Here is a 19997-nt window from a genome sequence, read left to right as displayed (position 1 = left end):
CGGTAGGCTCGTTAATGATACGGAGGACGTTAAGGCCAGCGATAGCACCGGCGTCCTTGGTAGCCTGTCTCTGGTTGTCGTTGAAGTAGGCTGGGACAGTGATGACGGCCTTGGAGACCTTCTTGCCGAGCTTGGTTTCAGCAACCTCCTTCATCTGCACGGTGTCAGTCTGCGATCCCAACTTCCATCTTTCTCGCTATGCTGACCTTTCCGAGAACCATGGCAGAGATTTCCTGTGGCGAGAAGGTCTTGGTCTCGCCCAAGTACTCGACCTGGACCTTTGGGTTGTTGTCATCGTCAACGACCTTGAATGGCCACGACTCGATATCCTTCTTGACGGTTGGGTCGTCGAATCGACGTCCGATGAGACGCCTATAGTCAAGGCGCATTAGTATGTCTCTCCACCGCCTCTTGCATTGCTTGCGCACTCACTTGACATCGAAAACGGTGTTGACTGGGTTCATGGCGGCATTGTTCTTGGCGGCCTCACCGATCAAACGCTCCTCGGCGGTGAAGGAGACGAAGGATGGGGTGGTGAAGCTTCCCTGCTCGTTGGCGACTGCGAAAAATGTGGTTAGGATAATATTCAATGCTGCTCGCCCGCCTTTTCGCACATACTGATCTCAACGCCGGCGCCCTCGTAGTTGGCAACGCACGAGTAGGTGGTTCCAAGATCGATGCCGATGGCACCATCGTACACTTCGTCGGCCATTTTGTGTGTGGTGTATCGAGAGGATGAACGGGATCTCAATGCAGAACAGACGGCAGAGAGCGTAGAGAACTTTTGAGTGCGCTGAATTTGCTAGAGCCGATAAGGTTTTCGCTTACTAGCCGGTGGACCCTTGTCTCCGAGCGCCATCCTTGGCGCGAAATCACAACGAACTTCAGCTTGACTGTTCTCACTAAAACACTCCTTGAATGACGAGTACCGGCGCCGTATTTCAGCAGATGGGAAGCATCTGCATGACCCTTTCAACCACGATCACCCTACCACCCCCGAACACCATTGCACAGGTCACGAGCAGAAACGTCGTGATGAAAGAGCGGCGACTCAGTTGAGAGTTGGAGGTATAATGCATTCATGGGAGTGCCGCGAGCCCCCAAGCAACAGACGACTATGAGAAATCTGGTGCCATCGCTGCGGGACTCAAACCCATCTCTGACGCTAACTTTTCTGATGCCCTCGCAGCCAATAGATGTGGGACAGATGTGCCCAAGAGCCTAGGACAAGCTACATCCTCAGATTCTAATCGTAAAATCGCGTCATGACTTCTTCCCTACTCATATGCAATATGCTTCATTCTCTCTGCTTGCCCAACTCCCTCTCCACCTGCTGAGGAGTCTTGAACCACTTCCTCGGATACTGCGAGTTAATATGTCAGCAGATCTTGGCCTGATCAGCATGATCAAGCGGGATAGACAACACTCACTGGATGCTTACTGCCAATTCCAAGGCATGTCGGGTCACCACATCTCCATCCAGTGCACTCATCCGTCCCAAGTTCCAGCCCAGCGGCCTGCACCTCTTCGGGAATCCTCCAACCAGATTCTGCCGTCCAGATTCCGCAGCGCTGAACACCAGCGAACTTGGTGTCGTGAAAGCCGTAATCCTTGACAACAACGCGACGAGCGTCGAGTTTGCTCAATAATGGAACCCGAAGCAGATCTTTCAGCTCGGTTGCAATGAGCTGCAAGGTGTCGGCTGGGCCATCGTCCTCACGAGCAGGCATTGGCTCGCCGGATGTGACGATGAGCTCGACAGATTGAAGAGCACGGAGCTGCGAAAGACGACGAAAGAGCCAGGCCGGAGCTGGAGTCGTTTGCCCTACGTCAGCATCTTCACAATCTGAGAAATCCAGCCCTTCAACAGTGTCTTCCCATTCGGTCTCTGGTTCTGATACGTCCTCAAAATCCTCGCCCTCTTCGTCTTGGTCGTCGTCAAAGTCCAGTACGTCGCCAATCCGCTCTCCTTCCTCAATTGGCAAATCAAGGAAAACATCCGCATCGCAAATAGTGTTGAGCCGAACTTCCTTCTGCACCTTATGAACTCCATATGGAACGAAGAAGTCGACCTTGCAAGTCTTGACATTATCAATAATCAGGGCCGGAAGCACATGTCTTTTTTCTTGATAAAGAGAGGTGGGACCGAGAGCGAGTGTTGCGCCAGAGAAGACGACCGCGACAAATTCATTCTTAAATTGCTTGCTGACCAGAAGATGCAAAGGAGAGACCTTGACATCGATCGACGCTTTGATAACATCTCCGTCGTAGCGCTCGAGAGAGAAGGATCCGACGGTGCGTAGATGGCAGTATATCCTATCACGGATCTCGCGTGGTAGGTGAAAGAAGCGGAAGGTCATGTTGATGGTATTGCGGTCGTATGCAAATGGTAGATGGCAATGTTGTATATGAAGAAGAGAAAAGATGGAAAGTTGAACAAGATCTATCCAGCTCACTTCGAAGCGATGGAAGTGAGCTGAGATATGAGCTCTCACATGCAAAATTCGTAAGTTTGGCAGAGCTCACTTTGCACGTGGGCATGTTCGGAAGTGGCATGCACGCAACCCGTCTATGCTTCACTCATATGAACTCCATACTTCTCAAACTCCCTAGACTGGTCGTCTCAAGCCAGTTCATCAACGCCAAAGTCATTGCTCGTAAATCTCCAAGCAATCTCGAGAAGAGCCTTGAAATTCCTCCAAAGTCCTCCTCAGCACTAGATTCGTTCGTGAGCATCTTCTCGCCCCCGAAATCTCTCCCTCTCACCCTTCCCACTCACAATGCCTGCCTTCTTTCTCCGCAAATCCTCAAAGAAAATCAACCATCCATTCATAACAGACCTCTATCGCATTCACCCACCCCTCCCTCCATCCCTCCCTCCCCCACTCATCTCCCTCATTTACTTTTCCCATCTTCCTCTTCCCTCCTCCTAACCCCCTCCCTCCACTCCTCCACAAGTCCCCTATAATCCCTCAAATCGTAAACCCCAAACCACTCTTGACACCAACTCTCCTTCCTCTTCCTCCTCACCCCCAAATCCCCCAGCAACAAATCCACATACCCCAAACTATCAAACACCAAATCCGGATGTTTGTCTCCAAATCCACTGCCCGATTTCGGTCTTCGGAGAATTTCGTAGGTTGTGTGGAGGAGGGTGGAAGTAAGGATGGAAGATTGGGATTGGCGTTGGGATTGGAGGTGGGAGGAGAAATATGCCGTGATCCATAATGCTTGGGTTTGTGAGACGATGGGGGTTTGGAGGGTGTAGTTTAGACCTAGGACTGCGAAGGAGCGGAGATCATATAGAGATGGGGGGACGAGGAAGCGGTAGAGGCGGAGGGGGGTTGTAACTTCCTGAGAGGGGATGTGAGGGCGAGGGGGGTTGGCGAGGTCAGGACAGTGTTGGAGGATCTTGTGGCGGAGGTGGGTAGAGAGGGATTTGGATTCGAGGGATTCGGAATTGAGGAGGTCTGGAGGGGAGATTTTTATGGGGGAGACGGGTTTCCAGCCGGTGCAGAGGACGATTGCGTCGATGTTGGAGAGGGTTTGGGGGGTGGGTGAGATGTGGACGGAGTGGGATTCGATGCTTTGGAGTTCGGCGTGGTAGGGGATTATGTTGCCTTTCTTGACTTCGGAGAAGAAGTCTGTGTCGTAGTTCAATGTGCCTAGGGATCCTCCCATCCAGTATGGGGAACTCCAGGGTGCGAGGAGGCCGACTTGAGGATCTTTGTTGAAACCATTGCAAGCTATGTTGCGAGAGTGAAGATATTTCCAGAACAAAGCTGTGATGCAGCGACCGAGCCAGTATGTGTGTAAGAATGTTCTCAGCCAGCTAGTCCCAAGGGTGCCGTCTTTTTGGAATGGCCAGGGATCGAAGAGTGTCCAGAATCTTGTCAAAGATAGTGATGCTATCGACGAAGTCTTTCCTAGAAACTTGTACAGACGTGGCCACGCGTAGTTTGGTCCGGCACCGCAAGGTCGCATGAGCATGTGTGCTTTGCCACCTGATCGTGCGACGGAGTATGCCACGTCCCAGCCTGATTTATTGCCGCCGACTATGACGACGTTTTCGGCCCGAGCCAGCTCTGAAGCCCGAGCAGTGTGCTGTTTCGAGTGTATCATTAGGCCCTTGAACTTTTCCTGTCCAGGATAATCTGGTACGAACGGCTCGCTGGTCAATCCCGTTGCCAGGACCAATCTCCGCGCCACGATCGTTCCTTCTTCATTGCCATCTACTCCTCTCCAATTCACTTCCCACCCCCCATCTCCATCCCTCAATCTCACTTCCTCGACCTTCCTCCCCAACCGCACATACTTCTCAATGTCAAAATATTTTGCTGCATCACAAAGATACTGATGCATCACACGTCCAGGAATGTTCTTTTCATCTTGACCTCCATACTTCTCTCTAGACATGGGAAAGTCGCTGAACTCATAAGATCCCCAGATGTTATTGGTCTTGAGAGTCGGGTAGATACGATCTTCAGCCCAGGTTCCGCCGAGAGTTGTTGCATAATCGAGAATCATTATCGAGGCATTTGGATAGACCGCGTGATATGTCTTTGCCATTGTGATGCCATGCCAGCCGGCGCCAATAATGGCAAGATCAATGTCATCTGAAGTGTCCATCTTTCTCGTGCTAAGATCGTTTCCAGTGGAAGAAGGGTATCTGTGAATACCTGCTGCTGTGTGGTCAAGGCGCCCAGGTCCAATCGTAACTGTAACTGCATGTTCTTGACTATGAGTTGAGATTAATCGCTCATCGTTAAAACCATGGGTCACTATACAATGTGCTAGCCAAGTTCATGGCGTGAAACAGCATGGAGCGTCACGTTGTCCTCTCTGGCCGTCGGCAACTTTATCTGCATATCGCTCGACGCTCGTTGACATGACAAGGTAGGTACAGCTTACGGCGGGGCGTGGCCGTGGCCGTGGCCGTCAGCTGGCGAAGCTTTTACTCTGCAGCAGATAGGCGTACGGAAGGAGCCGCATCTTGTGAGAGATCTTGGCGATGATTGATGTGAGGGCAGGAACTGGACGCTGAGTGTAAGTTGAGAGCTGCACGTACCTGCCGTGAGTCAAATCTATCTACGCCTTAAGTAGCGATTTATTAGTAGTTACGCCTTCTAGTTCTTAAAGTCGATCTCTATCTTACCTTACCTTCTTCTCGCCCGAACCTATATATCTAGAATAGTAGTCGTAATATCCTCGAAAGTACTTAATATAAAAGTCGTATTCTAAAAGAAAGTAGTAGAAGAAAACCTTAATCTACTAATAAAAACAAGACGATAAGTAAGGATTTCGTCTACTTATAATAGTTAGTAATATAATACAAACAACGTATAATAGTAGTATCTCCTTACTTTAATACTTCCTTTATAAAAGACTTAAATAGAGCGAAAGTCTCGGCCTATCTATCTTTTATAATATACTAATAATCCTATTTCGTAAGTAGTATAGAGTCGGCGTAAGACGCGTTACGCGTACTATCTTTAAAAATTTCTAGAGATATTTCTAGTTTAATAACTATTTCTTTTATATAGAAGTAGAAATTATAGCTACGCTTAGAGTAATAATAAGCGTAGTCTAGTATCGTCGATATTTAGTCTTCTAAAAATACGAGTACTAGATAAATATAGCGAGGTCTATAATAGTATTAAGAGATCTACTAATATATATATAGTACGAAAATGTAGAAGAAGTTTATATCTTTAGGTTAAGGCTACGATTAATATAAATTCCGAAGGCTTACTAGAACTCGGATTAGGTTACTAGAGATATCCTTAATATCTAATCTATATTATATAGATTAAGAGATCTAGCTAGTGCTAACGATATAACTTTCGTAGGACGATTGTTTAGATTGTAATTCGTTAGGGTTCGATGTGTAACCTAAGTCGTAGGAATAGTCCTTTCAAAAAGGCCAAGGTCTAGCTATTCCGTAATTCCGCGCATACCGCCTCCTCGGTCCGAGCATGTGCGATGTGCGATGAACGACACGCCAACAAGACAGTCTTGGCATTGTTGCCTCAAACGCGAACATGAGTTTCTGGCCGTGTTGGCCGTGTTGGCCATGCTGGACTTTCAGGTCGCTGTTCGGGTAGTATAGGCCGCTTCGAATCGTGCTGTTGCGTTGAGTAGAGATCGAAGCGTTGATTCTGTTCGACTCGCAGGCGAGTGGCCATTAACCTCCAGATCATCTTGACCACGTATGAACTTCAAGCCTCCGCCTCCACGATGCAGTGCAAGCCATGAGCCGCGAGCCGCATTGCCAGTGCGTTCCAGAGCGCAAGTCGTCCTCAAGTCCTGAATTGGTCTCGAACTGGGTCGAAGAATCGCGAGGAAGAAGAGGCAGAATTCGCGGCGGTCGAGGGCGGAGGTGACCGCATGGCTTGTGGCGTTGACTGGTCACTGTGTGCATCTGCAATGACCTGCTGGGTCACGTTGGCGGCCGCCTCGACAGTAGAGCCCATGTCGGCAGCATCTGAAGTTCCATCCGAGGTTGCGTCGGGTTCATCAGCATTGCGCCGTCGGGTGTTACTACTGTTCCTATCATCCCGGTAACGAAACACGTGCCAGAGAAGCCATCTGATAATCCAGTTTTCTTCATGGTCGCCGTCGCGGTCGCGACCAAGTTCATACATGATTCGGGTGTCTTTTCGAGCGTCGTTGTAGATCCTGATGACTTCGTTGTGTATGGCTTCTTCGTCGATTTGTCCAAAGGTGTAGGGAGGTTCCACAGAAGGATCATGCCTTAGTTGTGGAATGAGCGCATCTCGTTTTGCGGATATCCTTGACCAGCTGTTCACAGCTTCTGCCTAGACACACAGGTTCAGCGAACAGCGGTTGCCAGCGGGCGAGTGGAATCATACCTTCATAGATGAATACAGGTGGCGATGCAGTTTGTTGCGCTCATCAAGACCCAATCGGTCGAAGAACCTCTTTTTCGATTCGCTTTGCGCCAGGCTTGCGGCCACTGGCGCCATTGCTAGAACTACAGGTTCTCAAGCATGCATAGAAGGACTCACAAAGGGCGATAAGATTCAGGAGCGAAGGAGCTGCCTGCATGCGAGTGTCGATTGGCGTGGAGAGCTTGGCGACGACGGATCGCCGTGCCACCCTTATGGCCTTATATAGCGAAGAAGCTGATGTGCGCGGTCTTGTGCGCCGTATGGTCGTCCCGCACGTGACAGCATAACATGTGTGACACTGACACGCACACACTCGGAGCTGGAAAATCGAGACGACTTGTGGTGGTGAGTGGGGAGGATAATGATTGCAGCAAAGGTCACACAAGCTCCACGGCGCCCCGACGGCTTGCCTTGGCACTTGCTTGCTTGTCGAGCGGCCCGGTGGTTCCGGGTGCCGGGAGTCAAGGACGGGCAGCTACGATGAACGCCGGCGAGGTCTGGCCGGGGCGACAGAGTTTGGGGCACCTCAGGCCGTAAGGTGACCACTGACTCGTCACAAGTCACCGCACCGCACCCCATCGTGCCGCGAGATCGTGGGGGCGTAGTTCTAGCATGCCGATGACTTTGCACCAACCGGACCTGTCCTCGATAGAATATGCGGCGAGTGCTGAAGCAAGCGGCATGTGTAGGAAAAGGGCGAAAGTACCTGCCGCCCTGGAATCAGCGGGTCGGGCGGTGCTGGAGTGACCACAAGATCTGCCCGCGCAGCGACGCGCCCTTCACCTCAGAAGCAAGAGCAGGCTACGCTACCAAACCATACCTCCTCCGCATCGAATGGTCAACCGTCTCACGCTGCACGTTGCCATAGCGTGCCCGGTGAGAATGCCCAATATCTTGGCAACAACCAAGTCCCATGTGAACTGTAAAGGGACATTGCCTTGCACTGCTACCTACAGCAATTCGTTAGACGCTTGTACGGGCCGATTACGACATGGATCGGCGTGCTTCTCTCTCGACGCTTGACCGTGAGCCTTTGCCTACGGCCGCTCGAATAGCGAGGCGAGGCTCCGATGAAGAAGTGGCCCACCGGAGCATCCGCACAGTCAGCGCTCACAGAACACGATGTACCTCAGCAGTCAAGCAGAACACAATTTCGGCAGTCGGCTCCACGTGCTTGCGTGCTTGTCAGATCACTGCGCGTGCCGCATGGCTGCCGGGCCAGCGCACGCAGAGACATGCGTCTAGCAGGGTATGGCGACGGAAAAGCGTGGATCTACCGCGTACAGGCCGTCCAGAGTCCAGACTACTTACTACGTTCCTTTGCTTGGCCCTCGGGCGAAGCTGGGCGGCGCTGATCTTGCTTCTGAACGACCAAAGCAGCTTCTCCCACTCCAAGCTTAAGGGGTGGACTCCTTCCGAAAGAAAAAAGGTTGCATCTCCAATCTTCCCTCCTCTAGAGAGATCGCGCGTTTTGGGGATGCGGGTATTGCTGCAGCTGGCGTGCGTTGAAAGTCACAAGCGGGTGGGCGAACCGACAGGGATGGTATTGACATGCCTCCTCGAGGCAGCCAGGCAGGTAACATTCTACCGACGCTTTTCTGCTTTGCCTCCACTACTGTTATTTCCACCGGAGTTCATGCTCCCTCTGGATAGAACTGCTACCACTGTGATTGGCAAAGCCGCTGGTCGTGCTAGGGATGCTAGTTGGGCAACGATACAATATTCGTTGTAACACCTGTTCGATTTCGGGGCCATTATCGCACTGCCGAAGCTTTCCCACATGCTCTGCTAGAGACGCCGCGATATGTCAGCCTCGCAGCACGTTTGGCGCAGCCTTTGCATACTCTGTCACCAGGCTCAGAACGTGCAGTGGAGCGCGCGAGCCGAGTAGTTAGCAAACGCCCATTTCGGAACCCACACAAGGAGGAACATGTCCTACAATAATTCAGCCTGTACTTTGCTGGAAATTCAACCGCCTTGTTGGCTAGCAGTCAACAATAATGTGCTTCAGCAACACGATCACGTGGTGAGTGTTTTGACTTGGTCCACGAGAGTCAGCACTGACCAGCGGCAGGAAAAAGTGCGGACATTTTGTCATCAGAAGACAGTACTGCGAAGAAGCATTGAATCGACAACCAGTCGCCTTCTGCCGCTCAGCACACACTCCCACCTTCACGGACGTGGACGAGAGCGATGGAGTCTGCCCGGATCGAAACAAGGTGAGCAAGACGTGTAAGATGAGATTTTGGTTCGCTGACGGCGGAAAGCATCCTCCTGCGCCAGGTGAAGCGTTCTTTTCTGTCTGGAGTGGCATCACCACCACGAGCGGGGAGGGGAATGACTGGTATCGCCGACAGAATCAAGGGCAGACGTGATGGCGGCTGATGTCGGCGAGATCGGGAAATTTTTATGGTCCCAAGACACGCAAGCCGGTCGGTAGTCTCCGGGAGTAGTACGCAGTTGTAACACCACAAGCTCGTTGGCGTCGTTGGAGTGGATCATCTATATATCGTTCATTGGTCGCAGAGTACAACGCCGATTGAACTGCTCGATAAAAAGAAGGCCCCGACACGTTGTCTGAGCGCTTGCTATTGTAGCTCGTAGCTTCGCGGTAGTGACTTAAGCCTGTTTTTGTGAATTAGAGCAGAAATCCTGCATCTTGCGTCAATGGATGAGCTGTTCATCGAAATCATACGAGACTGACTTCAGTAGCAGCGACGTCGCTAGCGTGTAGGCTTTCGAAATTCTCCGCACTAGTTCGCAGTCGCGCGGATACAGTAGTGCCAACACGAGAATATGCTACTTCTTGTTGGATACAATACACCTGTCGCGAGCGTCCTTCAATCACCATCGCTTCTTTCCGTCAAGTCCGTCCCCACCCCCCAATCCTCAGAATTCTCACAACGGCGACCCCCTCCTCCCATCCTCCGTCTCCGGCGACTCCGTCCGTTTCAGTCGTCTCCTCCTCACAGGCTCCCTACCACATCGTCAGCATCAAAAAAACCATCGCACCAACCAAGCGCAAGGGAGAAAAGATTTACACGCGACAAGGCTTCTCCGCCTTTTTACACTGCAGACATCCACCAAACGACGGCTCACAACGAATCTTCTTAGCCCTGCACGTCTGGCAAGCCACCGACAAACGCTTTCGTGGGACTTTGCCTCTCGTCAGACCCCACAGGGGGTTGACGGCTTCACCGTAAACGTGTGTCGGTATACATAACCCTCCCTTGTAAAAGTGGTGTGGGCCGATGCCTGGGACGTCTTGGATTCCCTCGTACGCTGCCGCTTGGTAGACATATGTTGCGGGAGTGAAGGCTGACGCGGGAGTGGGGTTGCATGCGAAGGACTTGTCCTCGATAGGACTGTCATGGCGATCGGAGGGAGGAAGGTCCTCGCTGACTGGGAAAGGGCTAATGTCGATGTGAGAGGGAGTGTTGCGACGAGCGGGTTCGCAGTGATTGAGTAGCTCGTTTACGCGGATAGCTCGATCTGTCCCTCGAACGGAGTCCTTTTCGACAGCTTGTGGCTGATATGCTGCGTGTCCGTTCAATTGTCTTACAGGGTCATATGCACCAGTCGAAGGAGGATTCGTCGGTCTACGGTCCTTGTGGTAACGGTCGTCGTAGCGATAGGAGTTTCGTGTGGAAGCATCTGAGCCCTGGTGACAGCTCTTGCGGGACAGAGCATACTGATCAAGCGACGAGGAGACTCCGGGGTATCCATCGACTCTTATCGAGCTCCCAGGTGATTTTGAGGTCTCGGTTTGTTTCTCACTGGCTCGACTCGGTGCTGTCTTGCCAGGTGCAATGAGTTGTTCTGAGGCGAATAGCTCGTCGAGACGAGGGAGAGTACGCGACATGGCCTGATAGTTTGCAAATGCTGTTCCCTGCTGTGGTTGCGCATGCTTTCGTTGATGGCCTGCAGAAGGTTCGTATGGCGACGACGGCTCCGGACGTCGTCTTCTATCATCTGCAAAGCTTGTTGCATTGCCGCCTTCAAAACGTCCAGGATCTGCGGGTATGTATGTCGGCTGACGACGTGCATGTGTGTGGACTTGATCCATGTTCTGAATGGCTGTTGTCAATAGTCTTTCCTCCGTGCAATGGTGAAGAAGGATAGCTAGTCAGTAGAGCGGTGCCACGCAAGGAATGCGGACTTGCGGGCTTGAATAAGAGGGAACAAGGAGCATACATCACTGACAGCAATCCTGGAGATCCTGCAGCTTCGCTGATCCGATAGTAGTGTACCAAGATATCATTCGTCCAAATCGGGATGAGCTGAAGTTTGGTGTGATACTTTGGTACGCTTCGACTGGAACTGTGGTCCCCGCGTGGTCTAATAAGCCATGACAGCCTTCCAACGTCTGGTAGCTCGGCTGTAGCACGTGTAGTGTTTCGGCCTGTGGCGGCATCATCAGGCACAGTCTATCGATCCACGATGTGGAACCACTGGTCGATCGTCGGTCCTCGCGAGAGTGAGGGGTTTGCCTTCGACATGGAACATGTCCAGGAAAAGCTCAACCGAAGCGACAATGCTATGTCCCTGCAGGCAAGTTGACTGTAAGGCGCTGACCCTGGAATTCTCCAGCAAGCAGCGAATGGCCATGCGATTGTCTGAGGCGCAGTCTAGGTTCTCGGATGTTTGCAGCTCTTGCATATGTACCCTGCAAGTGATCGACGAACGGCTGACTAGGAAGCAAAGGCGAACATCCCGTGCGGTCCAACACTTGGCAACAACCAACTTCATGCTCACCGGGAGTACCCAGCTGCGCAACATAGTACGTGGAACGGACTTCTGCGGCCTTGCTACGAGGACTACACGTCAACTTTCACAGCAAAGCTCGATCGTATCAAACAGCAGCGGGCGCGGAAATTGGCCTGACCAAACGTTCTGCGTAAATGATCAATGGTTGTTGAGGTCTCAAGCGTGGAGGTTCCTCTTGCCTGGGTCCCCCTTTGTAATATTGGATGTTCATGTGAGGCAGCATGTGGGCATGTTTCACGGTGGCAATACTAATCCGGCATACACAGTCCATGGTCCGCCTACGACACACTTATCAAGGAGTGGCCGAGAGTGGTCAGGTCTGAGGTTCAGTTTGGCGCAAACTTCCGTCGGGCCGCCAAAGCTTCCACAGTTTCGAGAAATGCCACGCAGTCTTGCTGCTTCTCATATTCGGTACCGACAGCAGACCATGGTATGGCAAGGAGGAGAACTGGATGCCCGTGAATGTCCGTGAATGTCCGTGATACATTCAGACGGGCGTGTTTCGGGGGTCTTGGATGAGCAAAACTGCCCATGAGCATCAAATACTGTAGGTCTTTTGGTGATTCCGGCGGCCACAATTCGACCAGCGCACACTTCCATTCATCAACAAGAATGACGCCAGTCACGGGCAGCCGAAGGGTTTGATGAAGCCCTCGATCGCCTCATCTTCTTCGCGCAATGTGCGGGGGGAACTCTTCCGGTCGATCTTGAGCTGTCTGCAAAACTAGGTTGTGATGAGACCACATGCCTTCATACGTCGACTGTCCGATAAAACATGCGGCACGACACCTCCTGCCAGCCTCCTCCTGTCCAGCCAAGTCGTTCGGCTGGAAATTGCCGCGCAAGCTATTGCCATGTAGCTGACGCAAGAGCACTGATTGTCAGGTCCACACTTGCACACAGGGCTCGAGAATGCTCGCGAACGTGGTGTCAGGTCTCGGCATACTCAGGCAGATCTGACGTCCGGTGGCGATCGTAATTCAGTCCGATTCCAGCCCTGCACAATCATGAATCAGCAGAGGTTGTATATCAGCCAGATTGATGTAGCACGAGTGCCTGAACTAACCAGTGTCAATGGAAGAGCAACCATGCGATCTTTGAGAAAATCACAATGTATGCCTCGCCATCAAGCCAGCACTTCGTCAGGCAGCTTGGAATGCAAGGCTTCGATATGCGCCATACGACGATGTTGGCTATAGCCGGGCTGACACTTTTCATAGAAGGCTCTAGCCAAACGTGTCTCGTCCTATGCGTGGTCGCTTCGCAGAACTCGTCGTGAAGGATGCATTCGGAGAGTGAGCGGTAACACCAGTTCTGTGCTCGCCTGGAGGCTGATGGCAGTGACGGAAAGGCGAGAGCCCCGCTGAACGTCTCGGTCATCTGAATGAGTGCGTTACGGTGGCACTTAAGTCGTGTTTCCATGTTCGCTCAACGGCTATCCTGCGTGCATCGCGGCATCTACTCCTGAGTACCAGGTGGAGGATTCTGGTGACGCGGTATCGCAGCCACTGGCCAAGATGCGCGCCATCGGGGTGCGAGAGATGTTATTTGAGCAGGGAGGCGTCAAGTCGCGTCCGTAGAACACCTGCGGTCAGCGCGTGGAAGAAAATGATAACAAAAAATTGAATTTTACTCACGCAGTTGCAGCGATGACGATTCGAAGTCTCGGACAAGGGCAATCCTAGCCCCGCCTCGGCATTCATAGAGCCAATGGAACAACACCAGTGATACACATTTTGCTTTCGCTCATCGGAAAAGCATGCGGATAACAATGGAAGAAGCTGGACGACAAGCAAGATCACGCCAAAGCCGACTTAATCAGGCTCGAGATTGCTGCTTCAATGCATCAAGACGATGGGACGAGGCACCCAGAGGACCTAAAACATCGCAGGAATAGCTGCTGTGAAGATGATACTGAGCCCTGCTGTTGGATTGGGGACAGATTGTATGATACAGTGCTCTTTCGGTCAGAAGACTCGGCCGATCAATGGAACATGCTTGAGTTGTGAGAACAGTGCCGGCATCATTAGTGAAGCCAGTCTTGAGACCTGTGATGGTGAATAAACATGACGAGATACGGAATGGTGTAAGTCGACGCTGATACCGAGATACGACTCCAGCTCCTAGCGCCCAGCCTGCCAGAATAGCTCGGAGTGTCAAAGGTTGCTTCTCTTCCGAAAGTGAAGGATTGGGTGGGCAAGGTTCAAAAAGGTCGTTGTCTTGGATATCATAGTGGCCATAGTGATGATCGTTTTCTAAAATTCGTGTCTTGTCTTCATTGGCGATGGGATACGGCTTGAGCTCATGACCTGTCATTGTGATGTTTCGACGTCTATTCAGGTAAGTAATAAGACGCATCATCATTGAGCCCTTCTTTCCTATTGCTCCTTCAAGGTCAGTCTAGGGTAATAGCTTACACCCAACATGCAAGCGAGGTCGGCAGCGTTCATTGGTCATCATACCACTAAGACGACTTCGTGGCAGTGCAGCAAGCTGACACGTATTCTGGCTCGTCTGCGCGTACGTCTGCCCGAGAACACAAGTCTCTTCCATTCCTGCATCAGTCCACAGTCTTCTACTCAGTTTCGTTGGGCTCATGGGTCTTACAATCCTGTGATCTGGATGTGTCGATATCGCCGCAATTTTTCGCATCAGGTGGAACCGAGCCATCGACCACGAATCCGAATACCTCAACACGCAACATTTATCTTCTCATCTACATGTACTCTCCTTCCACCTTAACAGATCAGGGACTAGAATGGACGTCAATTGCGACCAATGTACCTCCTCGCACACATCGCCGCGGTTGGTAAATATGCCAGAAACCATTTCACAATCTCAGAACCAGCAAAACCCCTCGGATCAATTGAGCAGTCAGCCAGTCTATCGAATTTTCGTGTTCGTACAGCTGGAGCTCACCGACGCCGATGCCACGACGAGTCCCAAGTTGAGGCTGGAACAGCGCTTCTGAGTTCTACGTCCGGAAATATCGGCCTCTCTAATTCCCAGAAAACGCTAGAGGGCTGCCGACTGGGATCGCTCTAGCTGTACGGCAGATAGACTGTATGGCCGGGAGCACGATGGTAGGATAACAGATCATAGCATCCCCAAGCCAGGAGACTGCCAGGAGACCAAAAGATTCCGAGACAGGGCCAGTCACGTCAGTCCATCGTTTGCTCTCGTTTGAGCGGATCTTCCAATACTGCCACGACTGACAGGCTGGCAGCTGCCCAACGTTCGACTTATCTCAACGCAGAGCCTTCTGGCAGTGGATGAATGCAAAAGCGACGAGCCTCGCAACGTTTCAGGCGTCGAGAGCTGACCACCCTCACGCGACAGCCATCTGTCAGAGGAGCTCAACCCGTCCAACGAGGCCGCCCGCTCGCCAAGCACTGTGTCCGGATCGGGAGAGCTTCGGTTGTCAGAGCTGCTGCGGCTCAACTTGCAATACTGGACTTAGCCAGCCTCCTCCTTCGAATAGCAATGGGTGTATGGCAGACGTAAGATGGCGCTGAGCTGAAGGACCAGGTGAAGCGACTGCAAGTGCGACTGCGAACAGGTCAATGAGAAAAGAGCGTGGACAATTCATGTGCAAGAAAAGGGGAAAGAGAAACGGAGGACACACAGCGGACTCTTGGCAAACGACAAGCTCACGGGGACGGGGACGGGGACGGGGACGGGCACGGTCCATCTCAGCGGCGGACGGCACGTTCCCCGCTCGCTGATCTTGTTCCTGTTGAGCTCTCACTACTGTTGGCGGCTCGCGAAACATCCTCCTCCCACCACATCACAACCATCAGCATTATTATCAAGCATTCATCAGCATTCTATCGCTTCTGCTCTGACCACACTCGCATGCACATGGCTCTCCAGATCAACAGAAAGATTCTATTCTTTGCCACACTTTCTCGCGAGAGGGTGGTGCTAATGTGCACGAAAGTCCCTCTGCCTCTGCTCCGCCCACCAGAGCTCTGCACGCCGCCAGCATGACGATGCGAACAAGGCTCGCCGCAGTAAGTTCTTCAGTCAGTATGTCACGGACGTAACGTGAGTACTTCCGTTCTTTCCTGCTTGTCTCATTATATTACCTCTGAAGATCGAGTCCTGTTCCTGGCCTGGATCTACTGTACTTTTCCTTAGGACGACACAAGCCTCAGGCTACTTCGTTTTTCTTCATCATTTACTTTCGTGGTAGGCCTGAACCAACAGAACCTTACATCTTATCACTAGCTACGCATTGCGCCACCTGGTGGCATGGACCAATCCAACACCACCATTATGGACGCTCTCAACGCCAACTCCGACGCAATGATGCTGGACCACACAAATCAAGACGAAGACCAGCAGCATGTCATCTGGCCCAACAACATGAATATCGACATTATTGCAAGCAGCTCAGAGACCTGGGGAGGGAGCACAGACTACATCGATCCGGCTCTTCTAGATCCAACAACATTCGGGCATGGCGCTGCGCTGAGAAGAGATGAGGGCATGGAAGACGCACCATTCGAGCTTGATGACGCCTCCAATGTACGAATACAAAACGAGGTTGAAAATGCAGAGAATGACTTCTTGTCGACCGGTCCATACGCAAGCCCGACCGCGCATACACACCAGCCTATTCTGCACCACCAACAATACGATGCCATTCAGACTCAAACGCCGACACGCCGCCTCGGCCGCCTCAATACTACTATGCTGCCCACACCGCCAATGTCTCAGCCTTCACAGCACAGACTGAACGCAGAGGCATTTACCTTTGAACCTGGGATGGACTGGCAAGGCAATTTGCAACGTCAGCCTCACCACCATGACCAAGAAAGTCGCAACGCCAACATGGGCCGCTTGGAGAGGGACCTATATGACGGATATCTCACGCCAACATCAGCGGCGTCTGCACAAAATCGACGCCAACCATATTATACAGCTTTTGACTCGCCGACACCGGAATCGCAGCAAGCTTCACAACATCAGAATGCCGACCCAAGATATTCTATTCTCAGTGTGGAGGCCACAGCTCCTGCCTTGAACTTCAATGGTGCCGAGGCAGGCATCGCTGCTGTGCACAACATGCAGGGCTGGGTGCAAGATGGGCCATATATTCCCAACGCTATGGGGACGATTCCCTCTCGAGATCATCTTCATTCGGCTGAAGTCGCACAGCCTAGAAAGAAGCGCTCCGCAAGTCAAGCCTCCTTCACATGCACACAGGACGACTGTCCCAAAACCTTCGCCACGAAAGCAGATAGGGACCATCATGAGCGATACCATGGGAATCGAGACCACGCTTGCGGAGTGTGCGGGAAAGGTTTCCACTTCCCCAAAGACTTGAAGCGCCACACCAAGATTCACAACCCGCGCGACCGCCACTTGATGTGCACCATTCTACACTGTAAATACCATACGAGAGGTTTCCATCGCCAGGACCACTTGGACAGACACCTCAACAAAGTCCACGGCATCCAGTCCGCACGCAACAGCACTAGAGGAAACACGCCAGCTTAGATCATGTTCCAGACCGTACATCAGCCAGCGAGCATCATTTGTGGATTATAGCATTTTCCTGCGTTCAAGCGGGGGGCGTTAGTAGACATGGAAGAACAGGACCAAGAAAATCGGGAAAAGCTTTCGCATCAATAAGATGAGTCTTAGTATTGCTCGGGGCGTTATAGAGGATGGAAGGCGCAGTGCTCAAGGATCCTAGATGTAGATGTAGAATATCCAATGCCGCCTTTGCTATGACCATCGTCATTCTATCAAGCTTTGACCTTTCACATTGACTCCGTGTCTCCTGGCTGCTATCGTGTCTATGTCAGCATGTCGAGCACTGCTATCGAGAATGCTTATGAGAGCGGCGGAAACTTGCGCGCAATCAAGTTATCTTCAACATCCCTATTCCTCTATCTGTCGATTCGCTCTTTGTGCCAGGCATAGAAGTAAGTTCGACTCGGGCAGTTGTATTGCGTGCCTGACGATCATTCCTTGGAGCGGGCATTCCTCGCAAGCGATGTTCGAAGGGAATGCCCGTCCTTGTGAGAACTGTATCCAAATTGGCAGCCACAAGCAGAAGCCACTTCTGAACGGCACAGAATACATAACACTAGAAATGTAAGAGCTTCAAGCCACAAACGATAGTTGTGCTGCATCACATCCTTGCTGCTGCCGTTCGTTGGAAAAAATCACGCTTTATTACTGTGCAGAGAGCTGTAGTTCCCCGGCTGCAAGCACAGCCTTCCCAGCCGCACTAGACACACAAGCGCAGCCAGTCATTCGTATTCTGTGCCTGGCGGTCGTCCTTTCGGCATGATGATAGGTGTGGAAGTCCGACGTCAGGCTTGTGATCGCGCAATGATGATGCTGGGAAGTCAAGACCACAACCCTAGCCACGATTTTGCTCGCCAAGGAAGTGATTAGAACTATTGGTAGTGGCACAGGGCTGCATGACGCCGGTGGCAGCTCCCCGTCATTGTCGACAAATTCGAGCAGCGCTTGGAGAATGCGATATACAGTGGTGTTGAGTGTTGCAGGGTAGAAAGTGGAAGTGGAAGTGGTGTTGTAACGATAAGTAAGAGAGAAGCCGAGCCGCCAGGTACACACGGACCAGCCCAGCGCCGCCAGTACTGTACAAGCATTGTGGGGATCCTGGCTCTGTCAGCAAGGGAATGATTGGCTCGCTTGTATCCATCCACTGCTTCGAATCGACTCTGCTTTTTTGCCGATGCCACTTCACTTTCCCATCTACAATCTCAACAACGCGCCGGAAAGTCATCGCGCGGCTCTCTAGCTTGCATAATGGTGCTTGCGAAGCATCAAACTCCCCGATACAGACGAAAGCTATGGCATGCATGGTTGGTGCCGCATTGTCAGGCTCCTCATCAGGCAGTGCTGCGCCATCAGTCCGCCGAAGAGCACCCTGCGCCTCACATGTCAAGGCCCTGCCCTGCTGCAGACCAGCACCCACACACACGTAACAATGTACGGGCCTCACAGCACGCTATCTGCTTCGAATAAAAGGTAAGCGATCGTCTTGAGTCTATGTCTCTTATTCCCTGTGGCTTTCACCTCATTGCCTCCGCTGGGCTGGACACTCATCGACGCCTTACCCATCCATGAGCTGTTCCAACATTCGCTCAATAACCGTCCTTATTATTCTTGTCACGCTGGTGGTCCTTGCAAGCGCTCACCCTCATGGAACCGAAGACTTGGAGCACATGGAATTCTCCTGGCTTGCCAACATGGGAAGTCACTTCAATGCTGCCGTAGCGCAGGCGCATTTCGCACAGATGGTAGGTCTTAAGGGCGCAATTGGTGCTTCAATCTGTGCTGACACGCATTTCAAGACCTCGTCGCCAATGACTGGAACGAATCGTGGATCGCTATCCCCTCGTCCGCCTTTGTGCTCGCGACAGCAGTCTCTTCAGCAACCTCGATCACACCCACGTCAAGCATCTAGTATGGACGGTCATTCTTCGCTTTTTGACGCCCCGTATGTTGGCTTTCAGGACCAGTCTATATCCTCGACAGCTCAGCCAGTCACAAACGAGACGTCCATTGTCACACCGATGGTCTACGAACGGGGCGCCATCCCAAACAGCTTTCAAGACAGCAGAATTGACTCGCGGCAATCCTTGTTCTCGAAAATGGCACATCGCATTGAACGTAGCTTGAGGCTACAGACGTCAAGTCAACAAATTCCTTCATCACAATACTCAGGGTACTCAGACGCGCCTCTTATGTCTACTGCGCAGTATCCTTCCCAGCCTATGCCAATCGATCATCAACCTGAGCCATCTATGGACCGCAATCTAGAACAGTTCTTTCCAGAGCTCAGCGCTCCACCCCAACAGCCTCAGATGCTGCAATCAGTTTCGCTGCCTCACTCGACGTCCTTCCACGCCATGCCTGACATGTTGTCTACGAGCGATCCGATGCACATCAACTCCGAAAACATCCACAATCCAAACTTCCCAGCAGGCCTCAATGAAGAACATTCCACTGGGAGCATGCTAGGATGGATTGGTCGTGCGCCCACTATCGGGCAGCGGACGTCCATGCCTACACTCAAAGTAGACACGAATCGTCTCGCGCCTCCGGACTGGTCGCCTTTGCATCGCTCGCCTTCATCGGCCTCCTCTGCAGGCTCATCTTCAAGGTCGCCTCGTCGGGCAAGGACACCAATGTTGTTTGGAGACATGTATTGTCATTATTGCAACGCAGCATTCACCACGCAAGGTGATCTGACGCATCATCTGCGTTCTCATCAACCATATCTCAGTCGAAACCACGTTTGTCAAATGTGCAATAAGCGCTTTCAATACA

General features: G+C 51.9%; 7 protein-coding genes across 7 annotated transcripts; 2 read left to right on the top strand and 5 right to left on the bottom strand.

Annotated features, from left to right (window-relative positions):
* Positions 1-1297: 1297 nt before the first annotated feature.
* MYCFIDRAFT_81254 (uncharacterized protein) lies at positions 1298-2360 on the bottom strand (the record flags this gene model as incomplete). The annotated part of the gene is made up of 2 exons (XM_007932228.1): positions 1298-1363; positions 1431-2360. The coding sequence occupies 2 exons, from the start codon at positions 2358-2360 to the stop codon at positions 1298-1300; spliced, it is 996 nt and encodes a 331-aa protein (XP_007930419.1).
* Positions 2361-2943: 583 nt separating this feature from the next.
* Positions 2944-4617, bottom strand: MYCFIDRAFT_2169 (uncharacterized protein; the record flags this gene model as incomplete). Its single annotated transcript, XM_007931390.1, has 1 exon — positions 2944-4617. A coding segment is annotated over one exon (1674 nt), but the record flags the coding sequence as incomplete, so codon positions are not given.
* A 1931-nt stretch (positions 4618-6548) lies between these two features.
* On the bottom strand, positions 6549-6770 carry MYCFIDRAFT_122959 (uncharacterized protein; the record flags this gene model as incomplete). Its single annotated transcript, XM_007932227.1, has 1 exon — positions 6549-6770. A coding segment is annotated over one exon (222 nt), but the record flags the coding sequence as incomplete, so codon positions are not given.
* Positions 6771-7902: 1132 nt separating this feature from the next.
* On the top strand, positions 7903-9454 carry MYCFIDRAFT_178341 (uncharacterized protein; the record flags this gene model as incomplete). Its single annotated transcript, XM_007932226.1, has 8 exons — positions 7903-8639; positions 8683-8780; positions 8835-8890; positions 8923-8991; positions 9020-9282; positions 9307-9343; positions 9387-9404; positions 9440-9454. 8 exons carry the CDS (start codon positions 7903-7905, stop codon positions 9452-9454), a joined length of 1293 nt encoding a protein of 430 aa, XP_007930417.1.
* Positions 9455-9925: 471 nt separating this feature from the next.
* Positions 9926-11108, bottom strand: MYCFIDRAFT_183812 (uncharacterized protein). The gene has a single exon (XM_007932225.1). It carries the CDS (start codon positions 10771-10773, stop codon positions 9949-9951), a length of 825 nt encoding a protein of 274 aa, XP_007930416.1. The 5' UTR covers positions 10774-11108; the 3' UTR covers positions 9926-9948.
* A 2994-nt stretch (positions 11109-14102) lies between these two features.
* On the top strand, positions 14103-17458 carry MYCFIDRAFT_178339 (uncharacterized protein; the record flags this gene model as incomplete). The annotated part of the gene is made up of 18 exons (XM_007932224.1): positions 14103-14302; positions 14334-14551; positions 14587-14656; positions 14700-14761; positions 14791-14946; positions 14971-15072; positions 15106-15165; positions 15195-15221; positions 15247-15254; positions 15280-15387; positions 15420-15596; positions 15619-15725; positions 15775-15804; positions 15836-15866; positions 15909-17143; positions 17167-17245; positions 17290-17323; positions 17367-17458. The coding sequence occupies 18 exons, from the start codon at positions 14103-14105 to the stop codon at positions 17456-17458; spliced, it is 2796 nt and encodes a 931-aa protein (XP_007930415.1).
* Positions 17459-19554: 2096 nt separating this feature from the next.
* Positions 19555-19872, bottom strand: MYCFIDRAFT_81249 (uncharacterized protein; the record flags this gene model as incomplete). The annotated part of the gene is made up of 1 exon (XM_007932223.1): positions 19555-19872. One exon carries the CDS (start codon positions 19870-19872, stop codon positions 19555-19557), a length of 318 nt encoding a protein of 105 aa, XP_007930414.1.
* Positions 19873-19997: the final 125 nt, after the last annotated feature.

The sequence above is a fragment of the Pseudocercospora fijiensis genome (assembly GCF_000340215.1).
Source record: "Pseudocercospora fijiensis CIRAD86 unplaced genomic scaffold MYCFIscaffold_8, whole genome shotgun sequence".
NCBI classification, from domain to species: domain Eukaryota; kingdom Fungi; phylum Ascomycota; class Dothideomycetes; order Mycosphaerellales; family Mycosphaerellaceae; genus Pseudocercospora; species Pseudocercospora fijiensis.
The sequence above is the reverse complement of the archived record's forward strand: the minus strand, read 5'-3'. Positions and strand labels throughout refer to the sequence as shown.

Excerpts from the sequence above, each read along its gene's own strand:
- MYCFIDRAFT_183812 (XM_007932225.1), bottom strand. The coding sequence starts at position 10,773 with ATGTCGCGTACTCTCCCTCGTCTCGACGAGCTATTCGCCTCAGAACAA.